Raw genomic sequence first — 21,580 nt, forward strand, 5'->3', positions numbered from 1 at the left:
GAACATGACATCACTATGCTAAAACATGGTAATGTAAGTGTAGGGAAGTGCTTAAATGTGTCGGCGCATGTCAGTGTTGGATTTGCTCTTTGTGTTGTGGAGCTTTGTGGAGTATGTCCTCTGAAGGACACCGTACTTGGCATTCGTTAGTGTGCGCTGGTAATACAACGGCCAGTTTCTGCTCTGCATTCTAAAGGTAGGCAATACTGACCGCCAGCTCCTCAATGTAACAAAATGTTACTTTTAATGTTCAGCTAGTTAGTTTTGTATCATTGTTAGCTTTGTATCATTTTGTCTTCTTTTCTTCTTTTTTATATATATATTCTGCATCTGTAAATCAAAAAAAAAAATAACTACGTGAATGAAAGTTGACAAGCAGTTTCTGCTCTGCATTCTAAAGGGCGAAGCCGCATCGCTGTCAGGTGGTCCGAATAAACGGTCACAACCACGATCCCAAACCGCAGTGTGTGTCAGAGTCTTGTTTCCTTCCGACGAAAACCTTAAAGAGTACACAACGCAGAGTCCAGGGAACAACGAGGACTCGACTCTCACAGCCAAGGGTTACATCTTTGGTGCCGTGACCCGGATCGTGGTGCTTCAAGATCACCGAGGCAACAACGCCAGCAGCCCCGTTACTCAACGGTTTCGTCCTGGTAGTTTGCAATAGAGTTAACGTGTGAAGCTAAAGCTGCAACTTATTTTAGTGTCACTTTTTTTTTTGTAAAAAAAAAAAAAAAAAAAAAGGGTTCGTGAACTACATTTTGTTTGAAATATTTATTATATTGTGATTATATCCTTCTTTTGTGTATGTAATCAGAATTTTGGGAGTGTGTGAAGATAACTGTTATTTATTTACCTTTGATTCTTCATAGCAACAAATATAGATAATTTCATTTTGTTTGTAATATTTATTGTTATTCTATTTTAATAATTTATATAAGTTTAACTGGAATTTTGGGAGTGATTTAACATAACTGTGCCAAACAATTTATTTATTTATTTATTTATTTATTATTTTTTCATTTACAATTAAACATAAAAAAAAGGGAGAGTTACACATACAAACATACATTTTATTTTATTTGGCTGTCTACCTTAGAGAAATAGATTTGTGAAAATAATGAATAACTATTCAGTTACCCCAATGAGGCAAATGCCCTCTGCAGCAACATCTGGCCACCTACTTACCTCTGAACCAGTACTGAGCCACAGGTCCGACTCCTCGGGGGTGCCACACACCTACCTACCTGGAGGGGGAGCAACAGCTGATGCCAGCAACCAACCACCAGAAGTGAGGCCAAAGTCATCCAACCAACCCACAGGGTTTCATGATCAGCAGCAACAGTACACCCCAGCTCCCCACCGCCATGATGGAGAAGTGCACACACAGCACACCCCCGCAACCCCAATTCTGACTCCCTATATGGATCAGTATACTTCTACACCTTGGACTGGCATGCATATGTCTGCAGTTTCACTACCACCTCAGACTATGACAGGGAGCCAAATTATGCAGCAGCCTACTGCTCCAACCATCTATCCACAGCCAGCAGAGCTTTATCAGCCAGTGAGCCAGCACCCCCCTAGTTATGCTGGCTCTCCCACTGTGCCCCAAGCTCCACTGTATTCATTGGCCAGTGGTCCCTGGGGTGTTCCTCCAAATAAGCCCAACCCTCAGTTTATGAATCACGCAGCTCACAACCATACAGATCCATTCTATGGACACAGCCGGGCTGCATACGGCGGATTCCTGCAGACCCACCAGGTGAAAAGTGTTCCTGTGTTCACCGGTAATGCTGACAGTAGGATGCTGGTGGAGGATTGGATTCGGGACATGCAATATCTCCTGGAAGCTATTGAGCTCCCACCACACCTGCGGTTTTCCACTGTGGTGCGTCACCTGAGTGGCGAGGCCAGGAAATTGGTCCTGAACCTACCTCTATATGACCAAACCCCTGAGAGGGCTTTTGAAGAACTGAGGGCTGAGTATGGGGACACACAGAGCTCCCTAGATCCACTGGCTGACTTCTACGAGCGGAGCCAAAGACCAGGGGAGTCTGCCTGCTCATATGCTATATCGCTGGAAGCTAATCTGAGAGCGGTAGAGGACAGCCAAAGAGGAGGCAAGCCATTCCCAGACCGGGACTACAAACTCACTCGGCAGTTTTTAAGGGGTCTTAATGATGAGGAGGTGTACATGAGAATCGCTCCACTTAAGCCCAGGCTCTTAAGCTTCAGAGAACTGCAGGCTGAGCTCAGAGACATGACCAAAGAAACTAAAAAGTTCCAGTCATTCCACAAATCAAAGCGGGCTCACACCCAGATCCAGACTGCATCAGGCAGCAGCCCATCTGTGTATGTGGAGAAGACCACCCATGCATCAGAGTTGTCAGAGCTCACAGAACTGGTTAAAAAGTTAGCTCTTTGCCAAGCAGAGCAAATGACCAAATTGACCAACCTTGAATCAAGAGTTGCTGCTCCATTGCCTGTCCCAACACCACAAGTCCAGGCACCCATAGGGCCTCCAATCCGAACTCAAACCTCAACTGTGACATGCCACAGATGCGGTAAACAAGGGCACATAGCCAGAGTCTGCAGAGCAGTGTTACCAGACCCCAGTCAAGTGAATGGGAACAACCCCCACCCAGCTCAGCCTTTAAACGGGTAGAGCCTGTGGTCAACGGGGCAACCATGGGCAAGCAGTCAGACCCCCAGCCACAAGACATAAAGATGACTGATGGAGGAGAGAGTACTCCATTAGTGGGCCCTAGAAACGAAGGTGAGGTGGAAATCAGTGGAATGAAGTCCAGAGCACTCATTGACTCTGGCTCTCAGGTAACCACTATTACCCGCAGCTACTGGTGCAGCCACCCCATCCTTCAAAAACAGAAGTTACAGCCCTCTCTGATACCTATAGAAGGTGCAGCCGGTCAGAGTGTAACCCACCATGGTGTTCTACGCATTAACTTGAAAGTGTTGGAAAAAGAGTTTAAGAATGTGCCAGCTTTTGTGGTTGAGGATTCAGAATATCGCCTGTCTGTCCCTCTGCTGATAGGAACTAATATTCTCCGCGCCTCCAGAACCCATCTCCAAGCAACATATGGCCAACAATTTCTCCAGCATGTCAGAGAGAGTCACCCAGAATGGTACACTTCTCTCCTGGAGGTGAGTGACGCAGAACAGTATAATGTGGAGGACAGAGTGGGTCCAGCTGTGTATACAGGCCACAAAATACATATTCCTGGGGGAAAAGAAATGGATCTAATGTGCAAGGTGACTGCCGGCCCGAAGAGAAGAACCTATACAGCACTGATTGAGAGCCACCACTCCCTGAAGCTTCCTCAAGACCTTCTGGTTGCCAAGGTCCTTGCTAATGTGAAAAGAGGATGCACCCCTGTCAGAGTGATGAACCTGTCTCAACATCCAGTCACTATCAAGCCAAACACACACCTAGCAAATGTGTCCCTAGTGGATGGTGTTGTGGATTTCTCAGACAAAAAGCAGGGCCAAAGCCATGAACGCAGGTCCAAAGACACATGTCTGAGTCTGACACAGGTAATATCGAGTTGTTGTGTTGACCTAAGTAAATCTGCGGTCGAGAACGAGGACCAGCGCTCCACTCTTCAAAAGCTGGTAGAGAGGAATGTTGATGTATTCTCCCAACATCCTCTAGATTATGGTCACACAAAGACGGTGCAACATGAAATTCCACTAGTAGACTCTAAGCCATTCAGGCTCCCCTACCGCAAGATTCCCCCATCACAGTGGCAAGATGTCAGGAAGATGTTAATCGAGATGGAGGTGGCAGGTGTAATAAGGCCCAGTAGGAGTCCTTATGCTTCACCCGTAGTGGTGGTCACAAAGAAAGACGGCTCACTACGGTTGTGTATTGATTACCGTAAACTGAACTCCTGCAGCACAAGAGATGCTTTTCCCCTACCAAGAATAGAAGAGGCTCTGGAAGCATTGGGTCAGGCCAAGTTTTTCTCTACGCTTGACCTCACTTCAGGCTATTGGCAGGTGGAGGTGGCAGAGCAGGACAAACACAAAACAGCATTCAGTACACCAATGGGTCTGTATGAGGCCAACCGAATGCCTTTTGGGTTGCAGAATGCTCCATCAACCTTCCAGAGGCTCATGACTTGCTGTTTTGGAGACCTGAACTTCACCCATCTTCTAATATATCTGGATGACCTTATCATCTTTTCTAAAACCTTTGATGAGCATCTAAACAGACTGCAGTTGGTGTTTGATCGGCTCCGGGAACACGGTCTAAAACTTAAACCCTCTAAGTGCCAGCTGATGAGAAAAGAAGTGCACTACCTAGGTCATCTGGTATCTGCTGAGGGAATCCGGACTGACCCAGAGAAGATTCGCAGAGTGAAAGACTGGACCAGACCAACAAACCGCAGGGAGGTGCTGCAATTTCTGGGGTTTGCTGGCTACTACAGGCGGTATGTCAGTGGGTACTCTGTCCTAGCAGCTCCCTTATATAGGCTCACAGGTGGTGATCCGAGGATGAAGAAAAGAAGGGGGAAAAAAGGCCTGGCTTCTGACCCACCATTCTTATGGACAGAGGAATGTGAGGAGGCATTCCTGGCCTTAAAGCACAGACTTACGACTGCGCCAGTGTTGGGTTACCCGGACTACAACCTACCGTTTCTGCTTCAGACAGATGCATCAGGGGAAGGACTAGGCGCTGTCTTGGTCCAGGTTCAAGATGGCATAGAGAGAGTCATAGCCTTCGCCAGCCGAGGGTTGAGTCCAGCAGAGGCAAGGTATCCCGCCCACAAGCTAGAGTTCCTTGCCCTGAAGTGGGCGGTAACAGACAAATTCTATGACCATCTCTATGGGCGCAAGTTCTCTGTCCAGACAGACAATAACCCCCTCAAGTACATCATGAGCTCTGCAAAGTTGGATGCCACAGGGCAGCGGTGGGTCTCCCGTTTGGCTGCTTTTGACTTTGATGTCCAGTACCGGAGAGGACAAAGCAATGCGAACGCCGACGCCCTCTCCCGTATGTCCAATCAGGAGGTCACAGAGACTCTGCACTCATGTCCTCTGCGGGTGAGCACCAAAAAGCCCGAACAGGGTACAGATCAGTCCATACAAGACCCAGACAACTCCTCAAACCAGAACACAGTGGTATCAGCAAACTTGGACTCAGAATCACCAGGATCTAGTGAGCCATACAGAGACATGGGAATGGAGTCACTTCCCGCCATGACAAAGCAAGAGATCCGCGCAGGACAAAAAGAGGATCCTGTTATTGGACCTGTCTGGCATTATAAAAGTCGGAATGTGAAACCCAGTCGCAGTGAGAGGGACAGTGGTGGCCGACAGGTCTGTCTTCTCCTGAAAGAGTGGAAGAGGCTAGTGATCAGAGATGGTATTATGTACCGTCGCAGCCGTGATCATCAAAGAGGAGTGGTGGAACAGCTAGTGCTACCAGAGAAGCTGCGTGAGGGAGTTATGAAGGCTCTTCACAATGACTCCGGACACTTGGGCTTTGAGAGAACAGTTCAGCTGTTAAGAGAGAGATTTCATTGGCCTCAAATGTTCCAAGAAATTAAGAACTGGTGTGAGCAGTGTGAGAGATGCTGCCTCAGGAAAACACCAACTTCGGGAGTCAAGGCTCCATTGGTCAGTGTTCACAGTAATGCCCCCATGGAACTAGTGTGCGTAGACTTTTTAACTTTGGAGAAGTCAAAAGGTGGAATGGAGAATGTCCTTGTGGTCACGGATCATTTCTCACGCTACGCACAGGCATATCCCACTAAAGATCAAAAGGCCAACACTGTAGCCAGAGTGCTGTGGAGAAACTTTTTCTGCCGGTTTGGGCTTCCTGCTAAGTTGCACACTGACCAGGGGCGCAACTTCGAAAGTGCTGTAGTGAAGGAGCTATGCAAATGTATGGGCATCACTAAAACCCATACAACCCCCTACCACCCACAGGGCAATGGCATCACTGAGCGGTTCAACCGCACGCTCATGAATATGCTAGGAACATTAGAGCCACATCTGAAACCCCGGTGGCACGAGCACTTAGATGCAGTGACACATGCATATAACTGTTCACGGCATGACTCTACCGGGTATACGCCATACTTTTTGATGTTTGGCAGACATCCAAGACTCCCAGTTGACATCATCTTTGGGCTCCAGACTGCTAATGAACCAGGAGAATACAGTGCATATGTGCAGAGACTTCATGACTGTCTGTCACAGGCATACGCCCAAGCAAACCAGACCTCCCACCAAGCCAAAAGTCAACAGAAAAAGTACTATGACCAGAAGGCAAAAGGTCAGATTTTCAACCAAGGGGACAGAGTCCTAGTCAAAGTCTGCCATGTTGAGGGACGCCAAAAACTAGGGGACAAGTGGGAGTCGCAACCTTACATTGTGGTGAAAAAGCAACCCAATATACCTGTGTATGTGGTGCAACCAGAAAACGGCGATACTGAAAGAGTGGTCCACCAAAACCTGTTGACACAATGTATGTTCCTCCCAATAGACCAGGAAGAGGCAGGCACAGCAGAGGAGATCATGGAGAACACAGAGGCTATGACAGGACCAGCCTCTGGAGTGACTATGCAGGGGATGGAGGATGCAGAGCCCGAAAAGTTGGAGGAAAATGTGGAGGAAGTTGCAAGCGAGACAACAAATAAACAGGTTGAGCAGCCTGAAATGGAAGGAGTGAACATGCCAAATAGAAAATCTAAAGGATGGACAGAACATGCTACAGATGGGGGCATCATTTCAGCCCCTGGACACAGTGCTCAGAGAAGGAACATGCAGAGGAATCGGCACCCCCCAAACAGATTGTCCTGTGAGTCAGAAGTAGTGGAAAGTGAAGACACTCAACAGAAGATAAAGAGAGGAAGGAAGCTGTGGGAGAAAGCTAAAGCAAAAAAAAAAAAAAAAAAAAGCAATAAACACTTAGAAAATTCCACTTAATGGAGCACATGGCAGCAATTGACACACCACACAGCCTATTTATTTATTTATTTATTTATTCATTCATTTGTTCATTCGTTGTTGTTTTGTATTTAGTCTGATGACTGGGACGCCATCAATTAAACAAGGGGTGAATGTAGGGAAGTGCTTAAATGTGTCGGCGCATGTCAGTGTTGGATTTGCTCTTTGTGTTGTGGAGCTTTGTGGAGTATGTCCTCTGAAGGACACCGTACTTGGCATTCGTTAGTGTGCGCTGGTAATACAACGGCCAGTTTCTGCTCTGCATTCTAAAGGTAGGCAATACTGACCGCCAGCTCCTCAATGTAACAAAATGTTACTTTTAATGTTCAGCTAGTTAGTTTTGTATCATTGTTAGCTTTGTATCATTTTGTCTTCTTTTCTTCTTTTTTATATATATATTCTGCATCTGTAAATCAAAAAAAAAAATAACTACGTGAATGAAAGTTGACAAGCAGTTTCTGCTCTGCATTCTAAAGGGCGAAGCCGCATCGCTGTCAGGTGGTCCGAATAAACGGTCACAACCACGATCCCAAACCGCAGTGTGTGTCAGAGTCTTGTTTCCTTCCGACGAAAACCTTAAAGAGTACACAACGCAGAGTCCAGGGAACAACGAGGACTCGACTCTCACAGCCAAGGGTTACATAAGCATCATGGTACAGGAAAGCTTTTTACTCACCAGGGACAAGGAAGCTGGCCAAAGTTAATGGGAAGATGGATGGAGCTAAATACAAAACGGTCCAGGAAGAAAACCTATTAGAAGCTGCAGAAGACTTGAGCCTAAGATGGAAGCTTACCCTGCAGCAGGACGACAGCTGTAACACCCAGCCATACACCAGTGCTACAATGGATGGTTCAGAGCAATGCATGTTAGAATTAACCAGTCAACGTCAAAACCTCAATCTAACTCAGAGTCTGTGACAGATCTTGAAAGTTGCTGTTTGCAAATAGCATTGATGTGCCTAAGCTTGAACTATTGTGTGAAGAAGAATGGACAGAAAATGTTGCCTTTACATATGAAATGCTGACAAAGACAAACCATAAAAGACTTGCAGCTGTAACTGCAAAAAATGCATCCAGAGATGTTTTCATTCATCTCTGGATGAATGAAAACATAGGCATGGCACCCTTTAGGTTTCATCTTGTTTAATTACCAAATCTTTCCTCCTTTTTTTGAAAACAGCTGAAACCTGATGGTCACACAAAACATGGACATTTAATTCAAAACATGTTCTTCGCAGACAGAAGCTATTCACTATCCAACCCGTGTTTGCAAGGCTGTGGAAAAGGAAATTTGAGGGCTTCAGCGCCAAATTACTCTCACATATATGAGCTGGACCCATAATAGGGCTCAGTCTTCACACACAAACACCAATGGCGTCTGATAGAGGAGTGTGATTACGAGAGTGACTCTCTGAGAGGCCTTGTAAAACTCAGTTCTGATTAAAGGCATCAGCAGTCCATCTGTGTCTTGTGAAGGTGTTGTCTCTGAGAATTGCACTTTATATATATTTTACTCATCATTTCATTTCAAATTACCTTTTTACAGTAACATAATCATATGATATTCCAAAGCCCCATGTAACCCCCAAAAAACACAATGCAGTGTGTGGCTGGTTATGTTGTAGAAGTTTCTAGACTGACAATAACATTATAATGTTTTTTTTTTTTTTGTTTGCAAATATAATTGTCTAGCTTGGTGTCTAGCATATGGAAATGTATGTTCAGTAGAGGTTCCCAGGTGAAAATGGCCACTACACATTGAATAATGGTTAGAAATCTGTTAATCCATTAAGTGTTTACATGTTTTTTTTGTTGTTGTTTGTTTGTTTTTATGACAAGCAACATTTTATCTGGGTTTATTATGTTACATTAAAGCAGATGGAGTAGTTTTACTCAACAGGAAGTCATTCTAAATAATTACTACTGGGGAGCATGATTCCTAAACAGATGTTAAATCGCATAGTAAGTGATTATACGTCAATGATATATGAGAGTTTTGCCTCCTGGGCAGATTGTAGTTAGTTGTTTATTGTGAATACAATAATATGGTTTAAGTTTGTTTTTTTTGTTTTTTTTATTCAATGCAGCACATGGGGAGAGAGGATTGCTCAAAGTTTCTGACTAATTGAGGGCATGAACAAAGCTGCAGGGGTAGACATTGTGTTTCTACTATTCCCTCTTTTCATTTGGTTCCTATTTTCTGCTGTTGCAGGCAGTGGTAGTAAATACTTATCCACTCAACAAGCAATACTGGTCGTGTGTGGTACCTTCCACAGTTTTTTTTTGTTTGTTTTTTTAGAGCTGCAGTGCAACAGCTTGAAAAGACATCAGGACATCAGCCCTGAGTAATTTTAGTCCAAGAGACTCTACACAAAAATCTACAAACATTAAAGTTGCGGAAAGTTTTCTTTTTTGGAGAGTGTGAGGGGGCTCAGTTATCCAGTTCACAGATGGAAATGATGGCAGTACAAACACATGCACACTGATGTTTTCCTCCCTGATGAATTGATAAAATGAGAACATTCTGAGGAACCTCGTTTGCATTCTATAAAACATTTAACTTTACATTTCTTATTCTCTAGTAGTGGTTTATACTCGCATGCAAACAGGTGGAGATAAGGAGGCGATGTTTTGTCTTCTGACACTTTTTGCATGCTGCAGGGCTGTAGAGCAAAACCCAGAAACAGACAAGAAACAAAGTCATTGACATCAATGAAATAATAGCTGCAAAGCTATTTCTAACTATGTTTGGGTGCTTGGTTTTACAGTGACCTAGTTTAAGTCTGGACTGTAAACAGACCATTCAGACTCTAAAGTTTTCCAATGTGGCTGAATGACTACAACTCTGCAAAGAAGAGTGTGGGCCATGATTTCTACACAGCTATGTGAGAGACTCATTGCCAGTAGCTCATTGATGGCAGTTTTCGATGCCAAGGATAGCACAGTATTGAGTTTTAGAGAGCAATAACTTTTGGTGTAGGGTCTTTAATAAATTTAATAAATCAAATAATTTATTTGTGACAATAAAGCAACAAATGGAAAAATCTTCTTCATAAAGCTGTGTTGAAAGCATTGTTTTTATCATGATGTGTTTGTTGGTGAACTCTAAAATAGAGCAGGAGCTGCGAGCATGGATCATGGTGACTGTTCTATTATGAAAGAAAATGATGAAAACTTACAAAGGAGCACAGGAAGTCAGAGCACAACAAAAACAAAAGAATCAAAGAAAAACACTAACAACAGGGTATTACAGGAGGAACCAGCAAGGAGTGTTAGGAAGAGAGGGGTTTAAAAACTGTGAGGGTGACTGCTAGAACAAAAGACCCGGGCTGATTAGCTAACAGGTTGCAGGTGTGAGGGGAAAGAGCAGCTGGCAGGCTGAGGAGAGGGAGAGAGAGTACACAGGGGACTAGGAAATAAATATAAAACTAAAGAATAGCTAGGCATAAGAAACATAATTATACTAGAGTAACGAGGAATAGGGACAAGTTATGCACTGGATCAAATCAGCCTGATCAAATCAAAGAAAGAAAGAGAATCAGGAACACATAACAGTTTTATCTTTTGCCTCATTTGTAAAAGCATGGACATACTTGTTGGGAGAAGTTTTGTCTATTTAGTGTTATCCAAGATAATATTGAAGAACAATTTTCAATAACAACAGAATGACATCTGTCCTGATGTCATTCTGTCACCAGGACAGAATGACAGTCTGAAAATTTAAGTTGATTTTTAGACTGTTGTTTAAGGGTTGGCAAGTGAATAAAATGCCCTTTTGAAAGGGCAGTTTTTTACCTGATGAATGACTTACATGGGATATTTTAATCTTATTCACATACCATGTTTACATGAATATTCAAATCCATATGCCATTTGGATAACACTTATATATGAGAGACCATGAGCAAATAAGCTTAATAAAACTGACACCTATGGGAAGTGATAACTATCAGAGAGTAGTTTACCTTAAAAAGATATTTGGTGATTGAAATAACTATTGTTTTGCTTCATGTGTATTTCAGGAGCTGATCACTACTCTGTACATTGGGTTTCTGAGCCTGATCTTCTCTTCGTACTTTGTCTACCTGGCAGAAAAGGATGCAGCTGATAGCACAGGTTCCACTGGGTTTGGAAACTATGCAGATGCGTTGTGGTGGGGAGTGGTAAGACTACCTCTACTGGTTATGACTGTTTGTATATGTCTATAATTATGACAAAACTTGATCACTCCCTTGTGGTACATACGAAGAAAAGTAGCTGAGTTAATGCATGTGATTATTTGATCATCAACTAACGTAACAAGGAATTACTGTTGTCCATAAATCTAGGAAATGTTGTCAGGTTATTTCTGACTAATTTGAAGTTCATTATTTTGGAGATAAAAACAAATAATAATAAAAGAAATTGAAGTGGATTTCTCAGCAAATTCACACCCAAGTCAGACAATGTAGTATTAAAAAAATCCTACTATGGAATGAAAAGAGAAATGTGCATAAAAAAAAATAACTTCAGCAGAGTGGACTAAAGTTTCCAACTACAATGTGAGATGTAAGGTTTCTCTTTCATTTTTGTCGTAAGATAAATCTTTTTGAACGATCATGGCAGTTTTCATGATCATGTCAGTTACGAGTACACAAATATGAAATGCAGCTTTTCAAATTACTATTTAAAATGATCAAGACAACGTTTCAGTAACCAGACCTTTACCAGTCACTTTTTACAAGAAATACACTGTTTTTCAAAGTGTATTTTTAACATTTGTAATGTTATTTAAGTGACTGCTCATCTGTTGGAGTTTTTGTGCTCCCATGTTACACTTCTTGTCTGCCAGTTCTAAACCCGGCAGCAGGGTGTTGTTCATAGGAGATTATCATCTGCTTAATCACAGAGTCTTCAATTTGAAAACACCATCTCATCATTACAATAGTCTCGTGACTCAACTGAGCCAGAGCCTCATCTTTGGTGCATATTCACTCAGTGTAAAAAGATAATGGAACACACAGAGCTACATTTTAAACTTGTTTCAATTTATACAATGTTTGATCAAATAAAGAAAAATGCTGCAATTAGGACTGCACTGATTTGTAACACACCTTTTAACAAGTACAACAGTTTAAACATAGAAGCTGCTAATCTTTATCGAGGCATTTCTCTATATGACCCATAGCTAAGTGGGTTGATTTAAATAAAGATAAGCAGCATCAAAATAATGTAGTTCCTTACTAATAACTCCTTCCATAATGTAAAATTAATCTGCATTATTATCTCATTTAAAAAGACACACATTAACCACTTGAGGAAATATTGAAGCTGCATCTTCACAGCATCCACTGTCCAAATTATGATTTATTGCAGTGTGGATAACATTTTGTTTTTGCATAAACAAGCTGGTTACTTGTGCGATTCACATTGCAGAGCAAGCAAATAAAATGCCAAGTTGCTAAAGATGTACCGAACAGATTATGTCACTTCGCTGCAGAGAGGCATTCTTTTTTTTTTTTTTTTTTTTTTTTTTTTGGCGATTCCCCATTAAAATTTGCTTTTTATTGCTCAATGAATTTCATTTACTGCCTCTTTCTCACTAGTTTAGGATTTATCTAGTTGCTAAAGGCAAATTGAAGAGTGCTGAATGTCTAATTTTATATGGAAAATAATTTTTTTGTCTGTGTTGAACAGATGGCATAATTTTAAAGAAAGTTTTCAACAGGTTAACTGTCACTGTGAGTGTTTCAAACCATGCTTTGACAACATACATATTAATTATTTGTTGTTAAGATGACATGACTCTGAAAGTTACATCCCTAATTGAACCCTTCCTATAATTATCAGCCAGATGTTTTTATGTTTTAATTGATGAAATTTGTTTGGTAATGAGCTTCAAGGCTTTTCTGGCCAGTTGGCCTACTTGCCATTACCCTAATATTTAGCTGCCTCCATTGATTGTCAGTCAGAATAAAATCAGGACTTTGAAGCTTTAATATTAGTCCCAGTCAAAAGAAACCTGTTGGCTCAGTCATAGATTGATTTTAGTTAACTGACCACTCCTGGGAATGTTCACCAATACTTCACGTTTTCTCTATTTGTGGATTATAACTCCTGCTATAATTCACTAAGTTACAAATAACTTTGTAACTTTTACAAACTGTTAGAGGTCAAGGACAATATTTCTCATCTGTTCTTGAATTCCTTTTGATCTAAGCAGGATGAGGTATTTAGAGATCTTTTTATTTCTCATTATTATAAAGATTCTACATCTGTGATTTATTAACTCCAAATGTGTGGCTGCGTGGCTAACAAAGTTAATATATCATTTATGATTGTGTATATTCATATTAATTATAGTCAATTCATGATTTAGAAGAGGGCATTTCCTTTTTCACATAGAAACAGGGACGTTTTTGGATTGCTCTTTTCCCTTAGTGAGTGAAATTATTTGAAAACCGGATATGTATTCTGTAGCTCATATGGAAGTTTTTTTTTTGATGAACTGAAACATGTAACTGTGACTAAAACAGTCACAGTTACATCTGTTGGAATTACTTACCTTATAGCTGGGAATGGCTTCACTTATATTGTTGAATAATAGATTTACCTCTGATCTTTGATTATGATCATATTTTTAAAATATTGTTCTTTTTAAGGAACACTTGACTACCATGGAGCTGTATTTCTTCAACTGTGAAAGGTCAAACACAGTCTGTGTTTTCTCTGTGGCTTTGTTGTTGAAGTAGGAGTGTGTAAACTCGTGGGTAGATCCAGTGGGCTGCTAATGCAGGCACTAACACAAATAGTGAAGAGAACATGGGATGAACTTCAGCTTTCTAAAAACTTAAGGGACTCTTTTAAAAGCACACACATGTTCAATTGAGTCGATAACCTTTCTTACATAAATACAAGTTTCGGTTGATGGATTTTTTTTATCCGTTTTTACACACAGTGATTTTGTTTTCGGTTCTTCTACAGCAGAAACATGTGAGAGAGAACCAACGAGGTAAAAGTTCAATTTTGTGGTCAGGAAGACTGGGAATTTATTACAAAGAGCAAGAGTTGTCTTGAGTATTTTCCTCAAAAATAAGTTATGCTGTAGTTCTTCAGGAAGTAACTGTAACCTACACAAACAAGCTAAGCCATACAACATAAAAGGAGTGTTAATAATGCAGAACCCATGCTAGACCTTGACAGTTTTGGCCTAAGGCCTATAAACTATTCCTGTTTTTTGCCTTTTGACCATCAATGCAATATTTTATATTTTATGTTTATATCTTCATGGTCAGAAAGAAAAAAATGGTTTAGAGTCTAAGAGCAACCTGTAGCCATGAAGCCATCTAATTTAGACCTTTACAAAATTGACAATTAACTTTGTAATGGTTGGAAGGCCGTTGAAATCAGGTCACCACAGTTGTTACATATTCCACTCTTGCTTCCTTATTCCTCTTACAATACAGGCGTGTGTCCATAATAGCTGCAGACCAAGTAACAAGTAAGTTGTGCTTTTACAATTATGAGAATTCTATACTGAAACCAACTTTTTCTTATCCTGGAGATTTTAATGAGGAGGTACGTGTTGTAACCGTTAACATAAGAAAAACTTTTAATGTAATAACTGCACATGATGTAATAATTTGGCCCTTTTAAATGGAATAAAGTGAATTTTAAAATGCAATTAAACATTTGCTTTTCACAGATTATCTGTCTCATAGATTACTGTCATGACATAGTGACAATTTCAACAAATATCTAAAAAAATATATATTTTTTTTTAATAAAAGTTATATTTTGCGGCTATAACTTGCACCTGTAGTGACATGATAGTATGTTACTTGTTCAAAAAACATTTTACATTATTGGAAAGCTATTACTTTATTGGCCTCGTTATGTTTAAGTCGGCCATGATTATGTTTTTGGTAGTTATTTTACAATATTATCCATTATTATTTTATTTGGTTGTTGCCAGATGTAAGCAGCATGGAAATTTCCCATGCAAACTGCTGGACTGCAGTGTCTCTCTAGTGGCTTGTGACCAAAGTCTCCATCGTTACCTACCGTACTGGCCGACGGGTGGGGGTATTTCCCAGCAGATTACTGTGTTACAGATCCCAAATATCAAGAGGCAATTTATTCAGCACACTGCCTTAGTCAGCTATGGAAGAACTGCTGACAGACAACTAATAAACCCAGTTCAATTCAGAGACATTGTTATGGAAGTGGTCAAAAACAAAATATCTCTTTTTGACATGTGTAAATGCTCCATGTATGCCTAAATAATGAAATATTTTATTGAATAGGAGAAGGTCAGCATTGTAATGAAGACAGGACAGGTCTATTGCCTCTTACAATCAATTTAAATAATTCATAGATGTAGTGAACACATAGGTATTTTAAGGAGAAAGGATATTCAGGTGTTATAATTATCACCTTGAACTAGACGTGTGCTTCTGATCTAGCCAGCAATGTGATTATTGAGAGAGAAAAGGTACAGCATATTTTAAGAGCATTCATTCAGTGTTTTGACCCTTCAGTATTTAAAAAAAAAATACTGAAGGGTTTGGTCATCAAAACCTTTTGGTTTTGATGACCAAAACCAAAAGGTTTTGGTCATCAAAAGGTGATGACCAAAACCTTTTGATCAACATTTAAAACATCTTATGAATGTTGACCCAACCAATAACAAATCCATTATTAAAACAGAGCCACAAAATGTTCACTAAAAGCCATATAAGAGATACAGCAAGCACATAGTCTGGTCAGGTGGCAGAAAAATTTAACTTTTTTGGCTTATTTTCAAATCATATATGTGGAGTAAACCAAGTTTACAGGTCACCCTAAACATAATATTAACATTGTGGGACATGGTCATGTCAGCAAAGTACTGGACAAATCTCTCAGAGCTGAGTAGAGGATGACAGAGCTACCAGGTATTAGAGGCTGTGGAACACCTGAAACTGGGACAGACGTCCTCATATAAGCAGGACAATGGCCCTGGACATGAAGCCAGAGCCAGAATGAAATGGTTCAGATCAATCTATATTTATGTATTTGAATAAGAAAGCCAAGTCTGCGTCTAACTGAGAACATGTTGCAAGACTTGTAAATCGATGTGCACCGCTAATTCTCACAGATGGTATCCAGCCCTTCTGCCATTCAAGTCAGCTTGAGTTGTTTTGCGATGAAGAGTGGACTAAAATGCACAACTATGCATTTCTTTGTGGGAGTTAGTTTATCATATACAATAAAAAGATAATAGACTGAAGTTTTTGGTCATAGTGTAACAGAATGTGAAAAAAATGTCAAGGGAATCCATGTCCGGTGCACTGTAGGTCAACCATGGTGTTGTGACAACAGGCAACTAACATAAGCTGTTCTTTTAATCTTCACTTAGGAAACCTAATGTCCTAGTGTGAGGTAGTGTAGTCAAAGGGTCAAAACAGGTGAACAGAAAACAGCATCTGCTGGTGGTTCCAGGATCTTCTTGTGATTTTTATTGTTTAGCATTTTTTAGGCTCTGAAATCTATCTCAAGCATCTGAAATCTTAGGAGGTGATTCAGTTACTGGATTCAAGTGTGTTGGACCAGGGAGACATCTAAGAGTGGCAGGACACCAGCCCTCGAGGACCAGGATTGCCCACCCCTGGACTATACCATAATAGAACAGGTCAAACCAAATAACACATTCTAAACAAAGAAACAAGATTAAGATTATTAATATAATTTACAAACTCATCTACATAGCTGAATAGTCTGCAAAATAAAACATTTAATACCAGGCAACTCAAAAGCTGACTTTAAAGAAAAACAAACAATATAATACAAAAAAACCTTCCATTTGGTAGAACCCATTGATGCGATCAGTGACATCAGCCACCCATTTAAGCAGGAAATACTGGGCCAGCCCCTCCCACACATTTGCTCCAGCTGCAGCATCTAAAAGGGACAAACAATGGTGAGTGAAGAGAAACAAGGAAGTAATTTACCAGAAATGTACTCAGAAAAAAAAGAAACATTCATATTCATCTAAAGCTTTAGAAGTTGGTTTTAAATAAAACATATGAACGGATGTAGACTACAACATAATACAAACGCAAGATAGTGAGTGAAGAACAGTTATGGCAGAAATAAATTAAAGCATTATGACCAACTATAGACTATAGAGATATTAACTAAATCAGAAATATGTATAAGGGGCAAGAGGAAAACAAAAACTGAACCTCTTTGTCACACGACTGAACACCTGTGAAGAACAACCACATAAGAACCGCAATAAATTTACATGCATGATTGTATTAGTGGTTTTAAAACAAAAACTCTCATGTATAGATAAACATTTTTTTCTTCTATTTTTCTGTTTTAAAGGTGACTGTGACTACAATTGGCTACGGAGACAAAGTGCCTCAAACCTGGATTGGGAAGACCATTGCTTCCTGCTTTTCTGTGTTTGCCATATCGTTTTTTGCTCTGCCTGCAGTAAGTGGAAGCACTCAGTATGATTTGTTGTTTTGTGAAAATGCAAATTATGGATATCTTCATTGTGAGAGTTTGGTAGTTAAATTATTGTAAGCCATAAGCCATAATTATGGAGAAAAGAAAATTGAATACAACAGACAACACAGCTAACATAACTAACAACAGTGTAACTGTCTGTCAGAGATGGATCGTCTATTCCACCGACAGATGACAGCAAGATAAAAACCATGAGTCAAAATAATTTACATGCGACTGAAGATCACAGGTGTTTTGTCTCTCTGTGACTCATAAGTCACTAAATTATAGACTCCCAGGCATGTCAGTCAAGCTAGCTTTGCTCCCAAACATTTCTCTGTTTGCTCTCTATAACGCTGATCAGAAGAAATTTACCTGGGGGAAAAGTGTATTGACATTCATTATGGGAACTTATGGTTGGATATTGGAGCCTGCACTTTTGAGATATTGCATGTAAACACACATTTCCTTTTTTTATTTAGTACAAAATGAACAAAGGCCTATTGAAGTAGACTAATATTGAACAGGAACACTAAATAAGCTGAAACTAATCAATAGCTCAGGCATTTGTGACTGACTGGTTGCTGACCCTTTATGACCATAAATTAATTATACAGCACAGCCATGTTTCTAAATCCCAGACATTTTAAGGTCAATTTCTGTTCATGTACAGCAACTGAAATAATTATTGAACACTCCAAGCTATCCACACTTAAAAACGAATCGAGCAAAATAATCCACAAATTAAGGCTTGGGTAAAAAGTTTTTGAAAACACATGGATTAAGTATTAAAGACATGAAGAATATAATATGCAAAAAGCTATAGAAGGGCTGCTTTGTGCTCTGTTTAACATGTTTTGATCTCACCTTTAGTTTATTCTGTTACAGTTTTTGTTTGGCAGTTGCATTTAAATGATATTCATCTTAGTTTTACAAGCTTTACGTGAACATTAAATGGCTCAGGGGCTTGTCACACATTGCATGAAACAGCTCCAGTTTAAGAGAATCTAGATTTAAAATATCTGATGTGGATTTGAAACCTTGATGTGGATGATATGTTCTGAATAGTTGCTCTCATATGAAGAGTCAGTTGTTACAAAAAATAGCAAAAAACACTATTTTATTTGTTTTACAGTGTCAACTACCTTATACTCAGTTGTTGTTTTTAAAAATTACCAAATGCTTGTCCAAAAGTAATGTAAACTGAAAAGAGATATGTTTTTTTTTCTTTTTTATTTAAAAGAATTATTAAGTTTTTGTCATTAATTATTTAATAGTCATTGTCAAGTCTCTAAAAAGTAAAAAAAGACTTACAAAAGTGTTTAAATCCACGTTTGTGTTCTTTTTTCTATCAGTGTTTGCATGACTAGGAAAATGAAATGTTTTTCCTATAAACATTTCATGTTTTCTCAGTTTTTGGCCCACATTCATGCTCATATCTGTGGGATTAAAATGGAATTAATAAGCAACAAGGGAAAAAAAATCAGTCTGTTGTTGTTCACAGGGAATTTTAGGTTCTGGCTTTGCCCTGAAGGTGCAGCAAAAGCAAAGACAGAAACACTTCAACAGACAGATTCCTGCAGCTGCCTGTCTCATACAGGTATTTAAAAAAACCCTCAAAGGAAACCACAGAGAAGCTGGGGGACTGAATAGTCTCAGAGCCCAACTTTTATTACTGACAGAAAACTTTCCTGCATCTTCTTCTGTCTTTTTTTTAAAAATATGGTCAAGGATGAAGTGTATCAATCATTCCAATACATTTCTATTTCCATGTCTCCACAGACATCGTGGAGATGTTTTGCAGTGGATAACTTTGATTCTGCTACATTCAAGCTGTTTTTGAGAAAGAAATCCGACATTCCTGCATCCTCTCTTTACAGCCCGAAGCAGAAAAAATCGGTTAGTAATCATTTTAAGGATTTCACTCCTCTTCACTTCCTACCATAATTTCAGATACACAAAGTTAAATAATGCAGTTTGAAGGGAATAACCCTGGAATGCTGTGGATTGTGAATTAAGACCAGTTCAAGTGTGAAGGTGTATCTCTTTTTTTTTTTTTTTGCTGAATGTTTTTATTTTACTTCATGAATATTTTTCTGTGCTGTGAAATAAGATAAAGAAATAGGACAGCAAGTGGAGCACCATCACCAACTACATTACATAGACTTCAGGGGGTTGAATAAAAATACTGAGTAATTCAAATCCCTTGATACTCTTCAAACTGTGTCATACATTCCATTTCTTGTGGCTTGGATTAAAAAAAAAAAAAGTCATACTGGATTATGCTGATGACTTGTGACATTTAATTATTTTTCTTGAGGTAGGTGCATGTAAGGGAGCAATGTTTGTATAAGTTTCAAAAAGACAGAGAAAACATGTTTCTATATAGGATTGTTCTGGTTTTGCTTTTATGTCTTAATTACTTATTTAAGCTCATCAAGCAGGTCTTATTGTCACATAGAGATATACTGAGTAGATACAAAATAGTTTTGTTTTTTTATTTAGGTGAAGAAAACTATTGATACCAATTCACTCAATAGCATTCAACTTGTCTTTGTATTCCTTGATACTTTGCTTTTTTCTTACAAAGTAATTTGACATTCACAACTATATATTCGCTTACTGATCAGCCAAATGCTGATGATTTTTTTCTGCTTTTTTTCTTCCTTTTATGACCAAAATTTCTCTGACTAGCAATGACGTGTCAAAAGAAGATCTGGATGGGTCACAAAGTGTTTTGTCCTATAGATCTTTTTTGCCTGGGGGCGCCTGGGTGGGTACTCAGTGGATGTGTTACTTACAGCTTCTGTCATTAGATCCCATCAGGCTAAGCTATTAAGCAGCTTCACATGTCTCATTGATGTCCTGCTGAGAGGGACAAGTAGGGGGTTACAACTGCTTTAGGCGAGTACTGTAAAAGTCAGAGGTGTGACTTATCTTCAAAAATGTTTAAGTGAAAAAAATAAGTGTTGTCTAAGCGTCCTTTCCACTGCAACAAGATATACCAGGCTCACTATATCTGTCAACGGTTTTAATGTTTTATATATTTCAAATGTTGTTACTACTGTGAGTGTTTTTGTTCCAGGGGTCAAAAATGTCACCAGTACATAAGCAAAATGACAAAATAGCTTATTTTTTGACACAAGGTCAACTTTGTTTTGGGGTTATGTCATTTAAATGTCAGAGAAACACATTTGTTTACTTGTGCAGGTGAAGATGAGGAGGAAGCTGAAGAGTACTGACAAGGACAATGGTCCAGCTTCTCCCACCGTCCCCAGCATCACCTGTGACTCTGTGTTTGACAGCGGAAGGGAGCTAAGTTCAGATGTTTACAGCACTGTCGGCACAGGTACTAAAACAGAACATAGAAAACATAAAGGTTACACCACAGCATTTTAAAAAAATTGTTGGACCCCTATTCAAGTTTAGAATATTGAATATTTACTTCAGGCAATTTATTACTGGAAACCTAATGTTTTGACAAATAATATTAATCCATTTGTATTTATTTTCATTGCAATATACACACGTGTCTACTAAAATAGCGTGTTTTGTGATGTAAAAATAAAACCAAGATGTGGGAAAATATGTTACGATCTGATAACACCAAGGTTGGACTTTTTGACCATATTTTTAAATAAAATGTTTGAACACAATTTACAACAAGAAACCCCCAATGAAGCATGATGGTGGCAGCATCATTTTCTAGGGCTATTTTGTTCATGTGCAACTGGGGCTTTAGTCATTGTGGAGGGAATTGTGAACAATCTCAAATACCATTCAATGCTGGCACAAAACCTAAATGTAGTTTTATTTTTCCTATCAATAAGAAGTTGAACACTTTAAGCAAATCATAGGTGTACAGTTCCACAAATTAGCAATATTATTTTGACTGTTCTTACTGTTATAGTTACCTGAGAATCAGGTAATTAATTTGAATATCAATTTGAATATCTCTATGAACATAAATACAGTTCTCAGTAATTCATGATTTACGAAAGTCATGAATACTGTTTTTTTCATATATAACTTGCACTTCATATGAAATGTTTTTTTAATACACAAACACTAATGTTTTATTTTGTGGCCCCTTTTCACTAGAGACATTTTTACATCTGAATTTCAT

At 39.4% G+C, this 21,580-nt stretch overlaps 1 protein-coding gene across 2 annotated transcripts in view; it reads left to right on the forward strand.

Moving 5' to 3' along the window:
- Nucleotides 1-21,580, forward strand: part of kcnq1.1 (potassium voltage-gated channel, KQT-like subfamily, member 1.1) — a 55,506-nt gene that overhangs the window by 20,527 nt on the left and 13,399 nt on the right. For both annotated transcript variants that reach the window (XM_088004447.1, XM_088004448.1), the window contains exons 6-10: nucleotides 11,001-11,141; nucleotides 17,329-17,439; nucleotides 18,959-19,054; nucleotides 19,237-19,353; nucleotides 20,665-20,803. In XM_088004447.1, coding sequence (XP_087860573.1) covers nucleotides 11,001-11,141; nucleotides 17,329-17,439; nucleotides 18,959-19,054; nucleotides 19,237-19,353; nucleotides 20,665-20,803 — 604 coding nt within the window. The remainder of the gene's footprint in view (nucleotides 1-11,000; nucleotides 11,142-17,328; nucleotides 17,440-18,958; nucleotides 19,055-19,236; nucleotides 19,354-20,664; nucleotides 20,804-21,580) is intronic.

The sequence above is a fragment of the Poecilia mexicana genome, unplaced genomic scaffold (assembly GCF_051168715.1).
Source record: "Poecilia mexicana isolate PSO_F unplaced genomic scaffold, ASM5116871v1 scaffold_3, whole genome shotgun sequence".
NCBI classification, from domain to species: Eukaryota; Metazoa; Chordata; class Actinopteri; order Cyprinodontiformes; family Poeciliidae; genus Poecilia; species Poecilia mexicana.